This window comes from Aethina tumida, chromosome 1 (assembly GCF_024364675.1).
Source record: "Aethina tumida isolate Nest 87 chromosome 1, icAetTumi1.1, whole genome shotgun sequence".
NCBI classification, from domain to species: Eukaryota; Metazoa; Arthropoda; class Insecta; order Coleoptera; family Nitidulidae; genus Aethina; species Aethina tumida.
In genome coordinates, this window is record NC_065435.1 from 7074723 (window position 1) to 7093233 (window position 18511).

Here is an 18511-nt window from a genome sequence, read left to right on the forward strand (position 1 = left end):
TTTAACATTTTGAAGCCTCCTTTGAGTCTAATAAGACATGCATCGTGATTTGTCAGGAAAAATTAAATAAACTCCTTTTATATTTACCAAAAACAATTTTTTCAGGAACTTCATCAATTTGCTATCAGAAGACATATGTAACAGTCCAGTCCATTTCTTCTTTTCTTTTATCTGTTAGAAAGTGTATATTTAAGGACTTTTTTTAGTTTATATTTTAAATAGGTTATTAAGAAATAAATAAAAAACTTATTTACGTTATATATTTTATTAAATATTTGGTCACAGAAATTCTAAAAAAATATAAAAGTTCAATCAAAAGTCACATCAGGTAACGCTCCGGAAATAACTCATTTCCCAAAGCAGTGTACAAATCAAATAATAATTCTATTAAATAGAGAATACGTCCCTATTAGGCATTTGTGAACTTTGAAATACAAACTACTAAAACCCGCTTAAACAAAAAAATAATCCAGTTTAAAACATCATAGGAAAAATATTTCCTGGCAAAAAAACTCAATCTTCATCCAGAAGGTATCACGACATTAAAGTACCACCATAAACTGAGTGGACTAAACAACGTAGTAACACAACAAAACATTAAAAATAAAAAAATATATAAATAATTTAGAATATCAATATATCTCAATATACACTTAATCTAAGTTTTCTTCTTGATGTGGTGATCGACTTGTCGATCTCGAACGAGATCTAGGTTTATCATCTGGAGATCTAGATTTTGATCTTGATCGACTCTTGGAGTCTTCTTTTGACTTAGAACGTGACTTTGAGGGGTGCGGACTCTTTGAGGGCTCCCTGCTCTTGGAACGACTAGACCTGTGCGACCTGGACCTCCTACTGCTCCTGTAATCAAAAACAAAAACGTTAAATACTTCCGTTCACCACCTAAACCTCGAGTTTGAATTTAAAAGAGCTTCAGTTTGGAAAGTTATCACTCATGTGACATCAGCCCCGAAAGATGGTATTAAAATGAATCATCACGTAAATTCATGGAAAATATTAGAAAATAAAAGGGAAGTGAACTTACCTAGATCTAGAATGAGATCTGGAACGACGGCGGGATCTGGACCTTGATCTGGAACTGGAAGACCTGGAACGTCTGGCACCGCCCCTTCCGCCCCTCCTGTCTTCACGCAGGTGGATGTGGCGTCCATTTAAGTCTGTATCGTCTAGTTTTTCTATAGCATTTTTCATATCCGAATAGGATGCGAATTCAACAACTCTGCAAAAAGAAAAAACATTAGCTGAGGTCCAATCAGGGTTCAGGTTGAAACTTACCCTTCATTGCGCCTTTGTTTGTGCGCATCAGCATATGTCACTTCTCCTGCTTGTCGCATGTAATCTTTAAGGTCCTATTATAAAAGAATACAATTAGTACTGTTGACTACAACAACGTACGGCACAATTGGATAAACAAGTTACCTGACTTGTACGTAAAATCCGAACATAAAAATAAAAATTACAATAAATCTAAACCATACGTATGATTTTTATTTATTGATTTGGTTACAGTTTATCCACTATATTGGCATGCAAACATCTAAATTACGCAGCCCAAGAAAATAACAGTCGTGTGTGAAATGAAGGTGTTACAAATACATTCTGAAACTGTTAAATTCTTGGGGTATCATACGAAATTTTTAATTAAATCGAGTATTGACCAATTATTATTACATTATACGTTTTCCATCAAATGTCTTTTAATATAAAACTACACAAGTATGGTCAATACTGTTGTTATATAATTTAGACAAAAAGTACAAGCATACATCTTGAAAGTATTAATAATTTTAGAACGTTAAAATGAGAATAGGGTTGTGCCATGGCTAATTGATTCAACATACTCAAATATACATTGATATCCTGTTAATTTCTTCTGTTGAAGGAGAAAGTAGTTTTAGAAATGTCAGTTACACACCAATTTAATCGACAATTTATTGGCAACAATTTGTGTACAACACAAATGTTTATTTTTAGCTTAGGTTATTTTAGTATATGTAACCTATATTCGTAAGGAGATCATACGAAGTCACTAAAAAATGGGAGAAAACTTGTCCTATCATTGAGCAGTTTATTGAACAATAAATTGTTTGAATTTCAGTATTCCATGTAGCAACAAATTGGATAATAAAACTGACGTATGTACATAACTAGCTATTAATGTTGTATATAAAATAACCGTAAAGGTAAAATAGAAGATTAGTATTCTCTTTCATTAAAGTTTATAACCTTAATTTATTGTTTAACTTATTCATATGACCTTTTTTGAATGAACACTTTATGTCCCAGTTTTGAACAATTAACCAGTCACTGGCACAACACTAATTTAGAATTTATTATTAATTATACGACTTCAATTTGAAGGTTTTTAATAGTATTAAGATGTTGTTTAGTACGACAATGTATACTTATAAAAAATCACGTGTAAGTTTACCATACAATAATCTGTATGATGAATAACTACTTCACGTAATTGTCAACGAATAAGTGGGAATGTTAAATTTATAAATTACAAAGTACTACAAAAAAAAATATTCAAACCACTCACTGAAGACAATCACGGATAAATTCGAATAAGTGTGATCGTAGTAGAAGAAAAATCCTGCCAAAACTACCTGGCCATGCCAGAAGTTCAATGCATGATAAAATAATGTTAAAACAAAAAAAAAATAAAAAAAAAAAAACAGGTGAAGGGGGTGAGTGAGAGTATCGTGTGTACTGCCGACAAACTGTAACCAAACCGAGCAGCAAAAAGATGACGCGCGTCAAACTAGAGCATTACCTGAGGCGGCATTGGCGCGGTACGAAAACCAGAACAGATTACCAAGGTACCAATGGACTATGGATGGCGGAAATACACAGTGTGGACTGCATTTGAGCCTAGACTACCCTCACACTCCAAGGGAATGGGTGCTCTTTAGAAAAAAGTATTTCAGTATCTGTTACATAACTTCATGGTACAGATTATTTTGCATTTCGATTTTTTTTTGGTTTTTGTACTGTTTTTTGTTTTTTAAATTTTTTTCGGTTGGAGTCGAGGAAGTTCGTGGGAGATGGGCGAAATTCCAGGACTTGGCCGACTGGACGGACGGACGTTGGATGGCTCAATCTTCTGATGCGGTACCGATTATTGTTTTTGTGTGTTTAAATTTGAACAGTTTTGATTTTTTTTTGAATGAGAAGAACGGAGTACGACGGTCGTGGACGGGAAGGGATTACGTTTTTTCTGCGTTTCCATGCTCAAAATGTGGTCACACTGGCTATCTATACGGACGCTTGGCCTCGGGTCAAGTCTCGTCTTTGGTACTTGGTGTGCTACGAATGCTGCCCCCGCTTTACGTGGTAGAAATGGCCGCTACCTGCTCTCGTGTCAACTCATCACGCTAATCCTAATCCCCGTGGTTCGTTCTTTATGAAAGGATACTAATATTGGGAAATTTTAGGACCCTCATGTTAACAAAAGCATGCAATCGATGCCACAATCTATGCCTTTTCAATTCAGCAAACGGAGTCAGCGACGGCAAATGCAACGGCGGGTTCGAGTTCGCACCAGTCTTTTTTTCTGCCGGGCATTCGCCGGCGACTCCTAATATGCGGTTTTTGTAATGAATACTTTAATTTTAATGGTCAAACCTTAGGCATACAAAAGCAGCATATTACCCATTATTAACCACACAAAAATAAAACTCCTCTAAACGACGCACAAATAATTACATGAATCAACTTGTAAACTATATAATCTCTAACAGACTGTTTAGTCATAATACATATTCTTGCATCGTTCCAGGTGGTTTATAGACTTATGTGTGCTGCGAGATCGCTCTTTGAAAAATAGCATAGATCCTTTCGATTATTATAATGAATGGATTCCGTGTAAAACAAAATCCGTACAAAACTTACCTGCCAACTGACACGACTGGAAAGATTTTCCACAATCAATCTGTATTCTGTTCTTGTTGGTGGACCATATCTGGAACAAAATTATCCATTGTAAAACACCACCTTACTACTAACATTTATAAACAAAATCGTATTAAAAATGTCAGTAAGGATAAGCTATCAGTCACTGAAACATCAGCCCCGAAAGATGGTAATAAGCATCATGTAAAAAAAATCAATTAAGGGGGCAGCAAAAACTGTGCCAATGCGGGCCACTCATGTGGTTAATTGTTATTTCTTCAGGTTAGGAATCAAGTATTTAACGTTTTAACGTCAGTTTATCCCTAAACCTTGATTTTCATTTAATATTTAGTCAGATTGTTTAATTTTTAAGCTTAATAAATTTCAATGAACTATTCTAAATTTAATGAATTGTTTATTTTTAATTTTGTAAACTGAATATTTCAAATAAATTTAAATAAAAAATTTAAAATAACAATTGTCCTATTTAATTTTTAAATTTAATATTTCAAATATTATAAATTTAAATTAAATATTTTGTTTTTTATTAAATAGTTCATTTTTAATATTCAAATATTATTAATTTTTAAGCTTAATGTTTCAAATATATATTTAATTAAATTTAATTAATGTTGATTTCTAACTTTATTTGTTTATTTTCATTTTTTAAGCTTAATATTTAAAATATTAAAAATTTAAATTAAATATCCGATTATATTTTATTAAATAGATTCCTTTTAATTTAAAATCTTAATAGTTCAAATATTACAAATTTTTACTAAATATTTTATTTTTTTTTAATAAATTATTTATTTTAGATATCAAATATTACAAATTTCAGTATTTTAAATTTTCTGTCTAATATTTTAATTATTATTTTTATTTAAATCCCTGTTCATAGATCACAGTGTTTTAAAAAATGAACATTTATTGATAAAATCATATCCAAAAACAAATTATATTGGTTTCAAAAATCTAAATACACAAAGATGTGGACCAATTTTTATTAGATATATCCACATTATTGACTTGGATGACTTCATGCTTTTAAGTATGTGTTTACAAACCACCAAAGAAATAGTTTATCACACCCATCATAAAATTAGAGTTGTAAACACATTGACGTTCACATTATTCTTATTAATACAATCACTTAATCTTATATTGACGATATGACGATCGATTTAAGTCAACAATATGTTTGCTTTTGAGATGCACCAGATAATACAATGTAAGATTCAAATTGATATTCTCAACTGAAGTGTTTACTTTTTATATACACATGTACGCATAACTCATTCATAATTGCCAGTGTCAACTGATCAATTTCAGCATTATTCAGCATTTTATACACAACTGACCCACATTGTAAACCCAAAAAACTGCCCAATAAAAACTATTGTCTCAACTCTACTTACTTATCACGGCTTCTGCCACGTGGTGGACCATAACTGCGACCACCGCCGCCCCCATTGCCTCGCCATTGGTCGCTGCCCCGCGGCGTACCCCTGGCTCTCTCCACCGAAACCCTGCAACCAAACCAAACATTAGCCTCCATCACAATCAATCCGTTCTGGACTGTACTCTCACCTTTCGCCGAGCAATTCCTTGCCGTTCAGCTCGTAAACTGCATCGTCGGCGTCCCTGTAGTCGTCAAATTCGACGAACGCGAACCCGTTCTTCATTGCGACCTCCTTTATTCTGCCATACTTGCGGAAGAACTTTTCAATGTCCCGTTCGCGGACTCTGTACGTCAGGCCTCCCACAAACACTCTGGTGCCCATCTGTAACGTGATAAATGCGAATTATCCGTGCTGTCCATCAACAATTTAATACGCAGTCATTACTGATAATAAGTAGGTTGTCTACTGCATTTAGTATACTTTTTAACATTTATTGGTTAAAAGTATGTGGAAATGTAGTAGGTTAATGTTGGTTCCTTTTGACGCTCAAATATTAATTGAATTAAATATTCAAGTAACACAGGAACCCACAACAAAATAGCAAATTTAATATAACCATATTTGGCAGAGAAACAAGTTTAACAATGTAGAATTAGAAAGTTTTGTGTCACTTTTGTACATAAATCACATTTACCTTTTTAATTTTATTAACTCTGTGCTCTAAATACTTCTGAATACAATATTTGGTTCACAGATACAGATAAAACTAAAATAAGAATCAGTTTATCAAAGACTAAAAACATCCAACATTTGTTGTTCATCAACAAGTATCTTAAAAACGTATTTTGGTTACTAACAACGAAACGTTGCTCAATAAAAACATGTTTTGACGATAGAAAACCTAAAAAATTATAAATATAAACCATTAAACAGAAATATTTAAACACGTGGTGACCAACTGATATTAAAATACCACATCTAAAAATACTTCATTGTGTAGGACGCATTTTATAACAACCGAATTTATTTATAAACAATGCAACATTACCGTAATTAAATAAAAAGACTCGGTCAACGGTTAACACGCAGGAACACACGTGGTCACATAAATACCGACTCCATATTGGTAAATCGAATTTATGCCAGAAGTTTAACACATAATAATGTCGCAAATATGATTTATATAACATGCAATGATTAATCAAACATCGAGCACTCACCTTGTACTTTCTAATTTTGACGGTTGTTTTTAACCGAACGGCAAAAAACGCACTGAATGTGCAATCGGCTCCGACCCAAGTCTTCCACGAGATGAACTAGGTAGAAATGGCGTCACGTCTGTCGTCCCGCCATATCTCAACTGCCTTTCGGGTCATCCAAATTGTTTCACCGTATTTTAATAAATTATAAACGAGACAACTTTCTAAAATTAAAATTATGATTTTTACATGCGGAATAGTAACGAATTTCCGCGTTATTGCTTTAAAATTAATAAAAAAATCCCGCGGAGGCCACTTTGGGTCCGAGATTAAAGTTAATGCGCATGAGCGGTTGCGAAATCAAATTACCAACACGTGCAGATTTCTATAATGACAGTTAAAAATATTAAAAATAAATTCCCCACAATTTCCAATGTAACTAGACACTTATCTCTGCTTTTATATTTATTTACATTGTGATTATGTCTTAGAGCTAGACTAAACAATGCAGAAGTAGTGCGGGAAGTGCAACAGCTTTAATTAAAATTATGTTTTTTTGTGATCATTAAAAATCAAGTATGAGGTTCAATGACAGGGAATTGGCGAAGCTAAGTGAAGGAAAATGCGACTTGGAAGGCGTTTTAACTCACAGAAAACCACAAGGAAAAGACTGGTATCAACAACAGCCGTTCAAAGAACGAGTATTTAAGCTAATATCCAACCTACTGTTTTACTATCGAGTCAACGAACAAGAGCCACTAGGAGTTTTAGTTTTAGAAAATGCCCAGATAGCATACGAAAGCCCACACACAGGGATGAATTTTGCGTTCTCAATACAGTTTAAGGTGAACAAAAGTGTGGACAATGATGCGAAACACATATTCTCTTGTAGGTGTCAAGATGATGTGAATAAATGGGTGTCAGCTTTAAAAATGGCCTCATATGAGTATTGGCGATCGCAGTTGCTTATATTAAAGACTAAGTTGAGTATGAAAACTGGCAAAGATCCAATTTTAAACATAATGGAAAACAAACAGCTCACCACTCAAAGTCACAAGAAAGAAGTGAAGAAAACCAAAGTGAAGAACAGCAGTGCTACATTCTACAGTCATGTAGGATCAACATTTTACCAAAGCTCATATTCGTCCACCAAAACCATCACTCAATCCAACAACATACCTATAGACACTTTGATTGATTTATAATCAGAAATTTCTAGTTTGTACACCTCACAATTCTTGTAGTTCTCTCAAAAGACCTGTACATAATTGTATTGAAACAAATTGTGATATAAAATCAGTGAAGTATATATATATATATATCTGTGTGTGTAATGTGTTCCAACTTATTTATTTGCTTAGTGATCCTTAACATTTATTTATGTTATTTAAGTTGGCTACTTACTATCATTGCTCTCACACTTGCCAAGCCTGTAATCCTAAATATTTATTTTTCTTATTTACTTTTTAAAAACTTTATTTACATTAGAATATCTGGAATTGGAAACAATTCCAGTTTAGTTAATTGAGACCTAAGTACAACTGTAAACTCATGTTATTAAGTTCTGTAATTTGTATAAAATATATTGAAAATGTAATTTAACTGTTCCTCAGGACTATATGTATATTTAAATAAATGAAATAGTTTTTCACATATTGTGTTTTTATTTCACCAGCTTTCTACAAACGTATTAAAATTATAAATATATCATAGAGATAAGAGTTACTGTTTATAATGAGGAATGCAAAAACAAAATAATAAATTTAATGGCAATATTTATAAATAGAGGATCTTGATGGATGGGAATGACTAACAATATTTTCATGCACGTCTTTTATTAAATAACCGTAAAGATGTTTATAAAAAATTTAGTAATAAAAACAATAAATAGCAAATGCATGTATAAGCATTAAAATGCGTCTACTCCAGAATATCAATTAATAACGCTGCCTGCAACAAATCCACATTGCTAATCAATACAATCATCTGTTTGTCTATGACATTCTGTAGTAGGACGAAAGATTCCCATCTAAATATTTTTGATCTGATTCATGAGTTCATCCAAACTGACTTCTTTAGAGGAAGTCGCCTCTTGGCATTCATCAATACTGTCGTCTTTTGGAATGGTATAAGCTAATTGGACACCCTCTGCAACCTTAATCTTATCTGCGCCTGTATCCAAACTTTCATCGACCAAACTAATGCCCCACTCGTTGTCTTCGTGCAGAGGTTGGTCGTCTTCCTTAGCTTCTTCAGCCACCTCTGGCTTCGGTTTTTCAGCATACTCCTTCTGCCTCTGTCTGCAGTTGGAGTCTTCGCAGTTCGGATTGGGTTTGAGCTTGAGGATGGGGAAATAGTCGTCCAGGGCGCTGTACCCGAGATAGTTAGTTACGGTGCCGAATTGTAGGAGGTACTTCAGAGTGTTTTGCACAAGGAATCCAGCAACAATGCCCATGGTTGTTGGGAGACTTGCTGCACAAACCCCATCCCTTTTCAGCGTTTTTTCGTCGATTTTGGAGGCTACTATCAAAGGAGGAGCACACTAAAAAATAATGTGTTTAGTTTAATTAATTTTATTCCCATGGAGGACCTAATACATACAGCAAAACATGCAGTTTCTCCAGGAATGATGAACTGTATGTGACCAGATACGGCATTTTCAGACACACCAGACTCGAACCAGTTCAAGTTGAACTCATTGCATGCGGAATTTATAGCGAATCTTGCCTCAAAATTGTCTACACAACTCAAAACTAAGTCCACTGGTCCTTCAGTCAGGCTACTTGTGCTAAAATTGTTTGGTGACGTGATATAAACAATCTAAGGAATAATATATCGTTTACGTACGTTAAAATTCTAACAAATTGTTCAAAATTGTCTACTGTGGTTATATTCATGTTGTAAGTCAAAATGTCAACATCAGGGTTAATATGTTTTAAAGTTTCAGCAGCAGCTTCAACTTTACTTAATCCTGACTGGTGAGGTTGGAAGAACAGTCGGTTCATGTTGGCCAATTCGACTTTGTCATAGTCAAATAAGATCAGTCGGCCAATACCACATCTTGTCAACATCTCAGCTGTAACACTACCAACTCCTCCTACACCGACAACTGCCACAGTAAATTTCCTAATGTTCTCATAATTGTTCACAATCCCCATACGTTTTAAAGCCATCAACCGACTACAAATGTAACAAAATTAGGAATTAAATATGAAATTGATGTAACAAATTACCTGTAGGGGTTGGAATCCACCACTTCTGAGGACATTTCTTGGATTTTTTCACGTACGACTGCATGTTTTGGCGTCGACATTTTTACTAATTACTTAAAACTATCAAAAACATATGGGTCTTTTGAAACCAGTTTGATTTTGACAACTGATTGACACATATACAACAGGTTGGGGATTTTTTTATTACTATGATTCACATTCATTTTTATGAATAAAATTTAACTTAATATTTTACTTTATATTGAGGTAACTGCTCAGACTACTGAGGCAGATCATTCGGTATATAACATATTAGTCATTGAATATTTTTAAAAAATCATGAGTATATGCAACCCAGTTTACACCTTTAGAATTTGAGTTTTATTATTTTATAAATTCAGATATATTATAAAGAGATTTTGTATTTAATTTAAAAAATTCTCGTGACCATTTCAACAAATATTAGGCACCATTCGACCTTATTGTCGTAATCATTAAATTTATTGGAGAGAACTGGTTTTTATTTTATACACAGCTTTTCATAAATATAAAATGCATTTAATTTTGAGCCACTAATGTTAATTAATGTTATAATTTTAGAAATCCAGATAATACAAGTGTCCTGACAATAAGGTAAATGTGATAAGATGTTTGATAAAACTGGTTTTATTAATACGACTAATAATTACGTGTTTTTAAAAATTCCATATAAAAATGTATTTTGTATTTTTAAAATATAAATTCTTGCTGCGTAATATAAGAATATAATAGATTAAAATGTAATTAAACATAGAAGATTAATGTATCTAATTAATTTACTTAACCAATTTTAAATTATATGATATATATCTTTTTTTAAGGATGACTTAAAATTTATAAAGCTTTTATCATATTTATATCCAAACAGATTTGTGGTTTGAAATTTACATCTGTTATCAGATTTTTACTAGTATCTGTGAAAGCTACAAAAATTTAAAAAAAAAACATTGCATATTAAAACATAAATTTAACTTTATAATAATTTTGTGACGTCAATTAAACTATTTAATTAGTATTACTAATGAAAAAGTGTCAAATCATTTTCCTTACAGACTTTCATGCATAATTTAGGTTGTCTATTTTGGTTTTGACACGTTAAGTTTGACATTTAAAAACCGCTCATCCTAAAATTGATAAAAAACAACCATAAATTTTCCACCGATTCCAAACGATTTAGGATTGGCATTGAACATAACCGACGTTATTGATGTAGCTCAACAACACCGCATTGCATTTTTCAGCCTTTTCGGAAACACTTCGTGCCGTTGACCTTGATTTTTGATCAATTTCCTGACCTCAGTAGTTTTCTATGTTCCCTCGAATGTTGTCGGTGTCGTCGGCGAGTGCGTAACATTTACTTGAATTACTAGTTCGTTCGTGTACGCACCACATAATAACATCTTCAATTTACGATTGAACGTCTCCACTAAAATGGCACAGGTAACCTGAATTTTATTAATGAATTAATTTATTTGTGTTTATGACTTTGCAATTTTACAATTAGGTCGAAGTGTTCAGCACGTCGAACAAACGGTTGGGCGAAATTTCCGTTAGTGAGTCCACGACAGTACGGGAACTGAAAAAGAAAATCGCCTCCATATCCAAACTGTCAGTCCCAAGACAGTCTTTGAGATCCGAAATTAAGGGCAAAGACCTAAAAGATGACTTAACTGTAGCCAGTTTGGATTTGAAAAACACAAAAAAGATATTTGTTAAGGACTTGGGTCCACAAATTGGTTGGGATACAGTTTTCTTATTGGAATATGCCGGACCTTTAGTCCTGTACGCCTTCGTAGCCTACAGGCCCTGGTTTTTCTATGGCTCACAACAGCCCTCAGAAGGACTATCCACAGCAGCCACGTAAATACTTTAAGTGTCTCTTTACTAACTATTTCTAACGTTCGTTGTTTGTAGGATTGCTTTGGGATGTTGGACAGTGCACTATGGCAAAAGGCTTCTAGAAACTATATTTGTGCACCGCTTCTCCCATGGAACCATGCCCCTAAGGAACCTGTTCAAGAATTGCACTTATTACTGGGGCTTCGCCCTTTATGTGGCCTATCACGTCAACCACCCTCTGTTCACCCCACCACCTGTTATTTTCCAACTTCTTGGACTCGGCATATTTGCTGTAAGGATTTATTCATACCATAAAGTAATAGCAACACCTAATAATTAATTCTAGGTCTCTGAACTGGGCAATTTGAGCATCCACTTGTTGCTTAGAGACCTCAGACCACCAGGCACAACAGTACGTAAGATTCCAATGCCCAACAGCAACCCACTGACAAGCCTGTTCAATTTTGTCTCGTGCCCCAATTACACTTACGAATTTGGTGCCTGGCTTGGCTTCACACTTCTCACCTCTTGTTTGCCTGGTATGTATATATTTACAAAATTATTTTATGGTGTCACAGTCCAAGGTTGACGTTAATTTAATTTAAGAAATTATGTAATTTTGTATTTAAATTACCATAATTTTTAGCTGCAATGTTTGGCTTGGCTGGATTGTTCCAAATGTCGGTTTGGGCCTTGGGCAAGCACAGGAATTACAAGAAGGAGTTCCCCGAATATCCGAAGGGGAGGAAAGCCATCCTGCCATTTGTTTTGTAAAACTTGTTTAGGCGAACATATTTATTTGTTTATAATTTGTGTCATTTTTAACAGGGACTGATTTGTTGTACAATTTTTTACTGGTGATTTGTTGATAATAAACGTAGGCAAAAACTGGTTGTGTTTTATTTTTTCTTGCCATCCTTTTCCCACATTAAAATTTCAACGTTAATGTTAACATTAATAACATAATCTAACAACTTATTGGGTCAAGTTGAACCTAAAGTTGCAAAACTTTTGTTGATTATTATGTATTTATGCAAGAACTATAATTAATTTACATATAAATAATTGAATTGTTAATTAATAAAAAATAAAATCAATGATTAAAGTTAATAGTTCTAACGTTAGGTCACAGATGGCGCCACAATAACTAAACTGAATATTATTTATTTTATGGTTATGAAACAGATGGCGCCAGTGCCAACTGGGTAAAAATAAATTACTTTAGTTCAAGCAACGCTAGATAGATGGTGACGTTCATTTAACAAGTTTTTGGTGCGAAATTTAAATCGAATTGTTCTTATTCAATTAAATTCCAGTCAACATCAATTTTTAGAATTAATAAGCGAAAAATGTGAAATGTGAAAAATTCCGAGAAATATATAAGCAATTCTGAGAAGACTAAATTAAATGTAAAATTAACAAACGCCTTGAATGAAAAAATTCCAAACATGATTGGCATAAAAAATTACACTAATAATTTGAAGTTTTCCGGCCGATCCATTTGAGATTCTTTAAAATGTTTGCCGGGGAATCCGGTAAAATTTCCAATCAGCTGCCATTGGTATGCGGCAGGTATGCGTATCAATTTCTAAATAAAATTAGTATTTAATGTCAAATGTTGAGAGATTTTATATGAAACATTAGAAAGGCTTATAAATACGTTTACAACGAGTGATCATTCAAGACGTTGAAGTTTGTAGGCCGTTAATAATTTACATATGATGGGTCCTCTTCTGGACGGAATTTATTATTTTTCCTTCCGTAAAAATTACAATTATCTGTTTAACACGGAGAATGTTTCTATTTTGAACGCGACAGCTGCGGGATCCTGAACCGTATTTTCATTAGGAAGATTAATCGGCGAAGTTGCCATCATCAACGATAAATTATTGACTATGTGATTTGTGAAAACAATCATTTTATGGCACAATGCGGAAGTTCATCGGCATATAAAAAATCGCAACCGTAATATAAAAATGTGAAATTTGAAATCAAGTGGAATTTGTTATTTTTTTTAGGAGATATCAGTAAATATTCCGAAAGAATTGCACGGATAATATTTGTAATTTGTACGCAACAGATGGATGATGATATGAAATGTATTTACGTCGAGCAGATAATAAAAATTTTGACATGGCCAAATAGTTCAAACTTTTTAAAATTAATGATTTGTGTTGCCGGGCTTATCTGGGATTATTTCGAAAAAGCGAAAATCTTCCAGTAATTAGCTGTCTCATTTCTGGACGTCCTAAAAACACAGTATTTATTAAAATGAATGATTTAGTAAGAGCAGATGGATCTTCTATTCTTTTGTCAGGTAACAGCTGTTTCATTCTAGGGGCGCCTACTAAACAATTTTTTTTTTCGTACGCATAAACACTTGAGTTTTACCTGATCTTTCTGGCCATTGTATATCAATTGTCCTATTATAATTACCAACAGAGCATTATGAAAGGTCTTTATAATGTCTTCTTATAGCCATTTAATACTAATGAATCATTTAGTCTTTCACACGAAAAGGCTGCTTCCGATTACATTATTCACCTTAATGAGTCAGAAGAAGTGTTTTTTATTAGCCATGCCAGTTTTTCTCCAGCTTGGATCGTGAATCTATCAATAAACGGATGTTGCAGATATGTAATGATGCTGATAAATGACACATAAAAAAGTTATTCAAAACTTCACACTAATTAATTTTGTTATCTACTTAAAAATGAGATAACAACTAAACAATATAAAAATACAAAGTTTTAATAATGATCAAATATAAATTAAAAATGACTATCTTAAAGTAAGATAATAAGAACCAAATAAAATTTATCATAATAGTAAGTTTGAATAATGATCAAATTTATATTTTTTTATGTTAAGAAAAAAAATAAGATAGTTAATATAGTTAAAGTATTTTTTGATTATAATCTGAATAATTTGTAAAGGTGTGTACTAATAAAATGATACTAATTCAGATAACATTATAGTGGAGTGTATGTGAAAATTATCAAGGATTTTATTGATTTATTCAGCCTATCGATGATGGATGCCATTAAAAGTTTATGAGTATAATTAGGCGAGCAAATTAAACGTTTTTTTATGGACTTTAACCAATATTAGCTCCTAAATTGTACCACTTTTACACAATTTTCTCGAACGTCGAACGAGAAAAAAAAAACTTGTCCGGATAGGTTTTACAACAAAAGGAAACAGAATGATATATCCCCAATTTCCTATATCCTCTGCCGTGCCTAAAAAATCGCTTCTCACAGCCATAATTAATCCGACGTAAATTTAATTATCGAAAAATTTAAATATCCGCGGCCACAAAGAATCACAGTCGGACGGAAAGACTTACCTGGACAAAAATCACAGCTACATTCCGCGAAAATCACTCGAATTCTTGACTCACATCTTTACACTGGCTGAAATGACACTAATTATAATGAACAATGCCATTGCCTAGGTTTTTTGCGGTCGGGCCCAACTTGTCGGATAATATTTTTCATTCTCCTAAAATTGTTTCGCCATTGGCGTTACGGATTGTTCAGAAGACAATTTTAATGATTTAAATCAATTTTCTTGAAGAGAATGTGCATATAATTGTACAATAATATGAAAGAATTACAATAATATAAAAATAATAGTTAATATTTTAATTAATTTCTCGAAGATGATGAAATAAATCTGCTAATTGAGTAAAAAGTATAAGTAAAAAGTCAACAACTTTTAATGTATACAAGTACTTAATTGATGTTAATCATTAAAAAGCATTATATATAATTTTTATATACACATTTGCCTCTTAAAAGGATCTTAAATTTTAAATAATGTTTGATATTTTACTAAGTCGATTAAAACTAAAAATCTAAAAAGTTTCTTTAATCATAAGAGATTATGATTAAAGAAATTGATTCTGGTTAGTAATTAATTTTTTGATTTGTAGTAAATTTTTTAACACAATGAAACTTCGAGCAACAATTCACAGATTAAATAAATCCCTTGAAATTGTGCGACAAATTTGCATAAGATGTGGCTCGTAACCATTATTGGACAAAGATGATGAAATCAAGTTGTAAGTGACTGAAAGGATCATAAAGCAATGGGTGCTAAACCTCGAACCTTTAGTTTATGTAAATAGTTAGAATAATTGATATCGATTGCGATGAAAGTATTTATTAAAGAATCGCCGTGTTTTTAAGTAAAGTGCATCGATCGTGTGATGAAATAGCCGGTGGATGAGTTGGATGGTGTTTTTTTTTCCAGTGAGTGAACATGAACATTGAGAAAGTAATAACCTAGATGAATTTTGAAAAATAGCGAATGGATGAATCTCTCCGTCTCACCGCTGAGTGGTTGCCATGGATTGGAATGTATGTCGTTTTACGTAGGGAAGAAGAGAGAGAATCGGCAATGTCGGCACTGTCGGCCGGTACGGGTATTGTACAGTACTGGTACTGAACCGGCATTCCATTACGAAGATGCCTCTGCCTCTCTGCCTTAGCCTCTTCTTCTATACGTGAAAGTAGTGTTGCGAGTCAACATTCAACATATAGGTAGGTGACTGGACGATACTTACACTTACTGAACAACTTACGGTACTTATATAATTGACAAATATAAATACATTAAACATTTTAATATGTAATTATATAATCACGATTACCACTCGGATCGTCTATTTAAAACTGCATTTCGTAAGAGGAATTAATTGCTATTAAAATGAGATTTCTTTTGAAGTTTTTTTTTTCAATTAAATACTTTATGTGAGTCTAACAGCAAATATAATCAATTCGGTAGATAACACAATTACATCTGCTGTATTTATTAATTTACTACACTAATTATATATCAATATCAACCAGTTTAATTACATTTATTATATTCATTAAAACTGCTTTTAAGTTGTTTTCTAAAATTTAAGATAAATGTTAATTAAATAATTAAAATAATATATAAATTAATTTGATTTCTAAAACCATTTTATACATAATTTTTGGGTAAATTTAATAATTCAATTTAGAATGTTGATATATTATCTAGTTATAGACAATTATAAGTAAAATATGTATAGAGAAATGAAATTTTTATAAAAAATATGTCTAATGGAGCAAAATATTATTTAAGAAAGAGAAGATCTATTTAGGGGTTACAATAATAATTAAAAAAATAGTTTATACTGATAAATGTTCAGAAAACTGCCATTATTTAAAAATATTTATTAATTATATATTAAAAACAATCATTTTAATAAAATTTTATTAATTAAAACTACTATTGAATTGTTTTCTAAAATTTAACAAAAATATTAGTTAAATAATTAAAATTACATATAAATTAATTTGTTTTTTAAATTAATTTTTATATATAATCTTTGTATAAATTTAATAATTCAAATTAGAGACTTGTCATATTATCTAGTTATATATAATAATGAGTAAAACATGTTTTATAAGAAATAAAATTTTTATAAAAAAATATGTCTAATGAATATTTTGTTAATAAATAAAAAACTTGAGTATAATTCTAATGGGAGAAGAATATTTCAGTTATATTAAAGAACTATTTAAGCAGAATATTATTTAATAAATAGAAAATCTATTCTGGGGTTACAATCATAAATAAAAAAAATAGTTAATACTGACAAATTTTCGAAAAACTTACATTATTTAAAAGTATTTATTAATTTTCACTAATTATATATTTAAAACAATCATATTAATCATACTATACACTACTATAAAATTGTTTTCTATAATTTAAGAAAAATGTTAGTTAAATAATTAAAATAATATATAAATTAAATTGTTTTCTAAATTAATTTTTATACATAATCTTTGTGTAAATTCAATATTTTAAATTAGAGTGTTGTTATATTATCTAGTTATACATAATAATGAGTAAAATATGTTTGGAGAAATAAAATTTTTATAGAAAAATATGTCTAATAAATATTTTGTTATTAAATAAAAAATAATTCTGATAATAAAACGATAATTCATATAAAGAACTATAATCTGTTTAAGGAGAATATTATTTAAGAAAGAGAAGATTTGTTATGGAGTTACAATAATAAAAAAATAGTTAATACTGACAAATTCCATTATTTAAAAGTATTTATTAATTTATACTAATTATATATTAATATCAAACATTTTAATTATATTTTACTAATTAAAACGTTTCAATAATAATAATAATAAAATAATGGTTAATACTGAAAAAAGTTTTCATTATTTAAAATTATTTATTAATTTATCTAATTGTATATTTATATTAACAACTTTAATTTTATTTTTTACTAATTAAAACTGCTATTAAATTTTTTCTAAGATTTAAGAAAAATATTAATTAAATAATTAAAATAAATTTGCTTTCTAAAACTATTTTAATAGTTATAGATAATAATTTGTCTATTTAACAAATCATTTGACATTAAATAAAAAAACTTGGGTGTATTTTCTAATTAATGAAAAATATATCATCTATGGAACTATAATTTGTTTATTAAGCCGAATATTATATAAGATTTATGGGGTTACATTAATAAATAAAAACAAAAATAGTTAATATTGACAAATGTTCAAAAAAACTTTCATCATTTAAAGGAGTGTTATTCAGGACGCTTATTAATGACATTATTTGTGTAAACAAGTTAATGTTTTTAACACAGTTGTGTCTAAAAATATTGTTTATACCAATTAAATAGTGAAAAAAAACTTTAACGAAATATGATTTTGTTGACTTTCTGGAGCTTCGAATTGCTTTAAAGTGTTTCAGGGTAATAGGGTTAGTTCACCTTTTGTATGACATCTTAATGCAAGAAAATCGATAGGAAAACTCCGACGTTAAATTTTATGGACATAAAAATAATGGGCACGTTCAACGGATAAAAGTTCATTTGATTCAT

General features: G+C 31.1%; 4 protein-coding genes across 4 annotated transcripts; 2 read left to right on the forward strand and 2 right to left on the reverse strand.

Annotated features, from left to right (window-relative positions):
* Positions 1-246: 246 nt before the first annotated feature.
* On the reverse strand, positions 247-6691 carry LOC109608370 (serine-arginine protein 55). The gene is made up of 7 exons (XM_020024793.2): positions 6542-6691; positions 5509-5702; positions 5337-5447; positions 3919-3988; positions 1297-1370; positions 1046-1240; positions 247-861 (listed from the first exon to the last, which is right to left on the reverse strand). The coding sequence occupies exons 2-7, from the start codon at positions 5700-5702 to the stop codon at positions 654-656; spliced, it is 852 nt and encodes a 283-aa protein (XP_019880352.1). The 5' UTR covers positions 6542-6691; the 3' UTR covers positions 247-653.
* A 153-nt stretch (positions 6692-6844) lies between these two features.
* Positions 6845-8173, forward strand: LOC109608361 (pleckstrin homology domain-containing family J member 1-like). Its single transcript, XM_020024784.2, has one exon. It carries the CDS (start codon positions 7099-7101, stop codon positions 7723-7725), a length of 627 nt encoding a protein of 208 aa, XP_019880343.1. The 5' UTR covers positions 6845-7098; the 3' UTR covers positions 7726-8173.
* A 164-nt stretch (positions 8174-8337) lies between these two features.
* On the reverse strand, positions 8338-9909 carry LOC109608347 (ubiquitin-like modifier-activating enzyme 5). The gene is made up of 4 exons (XM_020024768.2): positions 9754-9909; positions 9368-9700; positions 9122-9308; positions 8338-9062 (listed from the first exon to the last, which is right to left on the reverse strand). Exons 1-4 carry the CDS (start codon positions 9831-9833, stop codon positions 8550-8552), a joined length of 1113 nt encoding a protein of 370 aa, XP_019880327.1. The 5' UTR covers positions 9834-9909; the 3' UTR covers positions 8338-8549.
* Positions 9910-10868: 959 nt separating this feature from the next.
* On the forward strand, positions 10869-12501 carry LOC109608357 (probable very-long-chain enoyl-CoA reductase art-1). The gene is made up of 5 exons (XM_020024781.2): positions 10869-11211; positions 11276-11631; positions 11686-11902; positions 11957-12149; positions 12257-12501. Exons 1-5 carry the CDS (start codon positions 11203-11205, stop codon positions 12382-12384), a joined length of 903 nt encoding a protein of 300 aa, XP_019880340.1. The 5' UTR covers positions 10869-11202; the 3' UTR covers positions 12385-12501.
* Positions 12502-18511: the final 6010 nt, after the last annotated feature.

Coding starts and splice junctions, on each gene's coding strand:
- LOC109608370 (XM_020024793.2), bottom strand. CDS start 5,702: ATGGGCACCAGAGTGTTTGTGGGAGGCCTGACGTACAGAGTCCGCGAA. Junction 5,448..5,508: donor AAGGAATTGCTCGGCGAAAG/GTGAGAGTACAG, acceptor GTTTGGTTGCAG/GGTTTCGGTGGAGAGAGCCA. Junction 1,371..3,918: donor CCAGTCGTGTCAGTTGGCAG/GTAAGTTTTGTA, acceptor CTTTTATAATAG/GACCTTAAAGATTACATGCG.
- LOC109608361 (XM_020024784.2), top strand. CDS start 7,099: ATGAGGTTCAATGACAGGGAATTGGCGAAGCTAAGTGAAGGAAAATGC.
- LOC109608347 (XM_020024768.2), bottom strand. CDS start 9,833: ATGTCGACGCCAAAACATGCAGTCGTACGTGAAAAAATCCAAGAAATG. Junction 9,701..9,753: donor GTGGATTCCAACCCCTACAG/GTAATTTGTTAC, acceptor TTACATTTGTAG/TCGGTTGATGGCTTTAAAAC. Junction 9,063..9,121: donor GAGAAACTGCATGTTTTGCT/GTATGTATTAGG, acceptor ATTATTTTTTAG/TGTGCTCCTCCTTTGATAGT.
- LOC109608357 (XM_020024781.2), top strand. Junction 11,903..11,956: donor TTGGACTCGGCATATTTGCT/GTAAGGATTTAT, acceptor AATTAATTCTAG/GTCTCTGAACTGGGCAATTT. Junction 12,150..12,256: donor TCTCACCTCTTGTTTGCCTG/GTATGTATATAT, acceptor CATAATTTTTAG/CTGCAATGTTTGGCTTGGCT.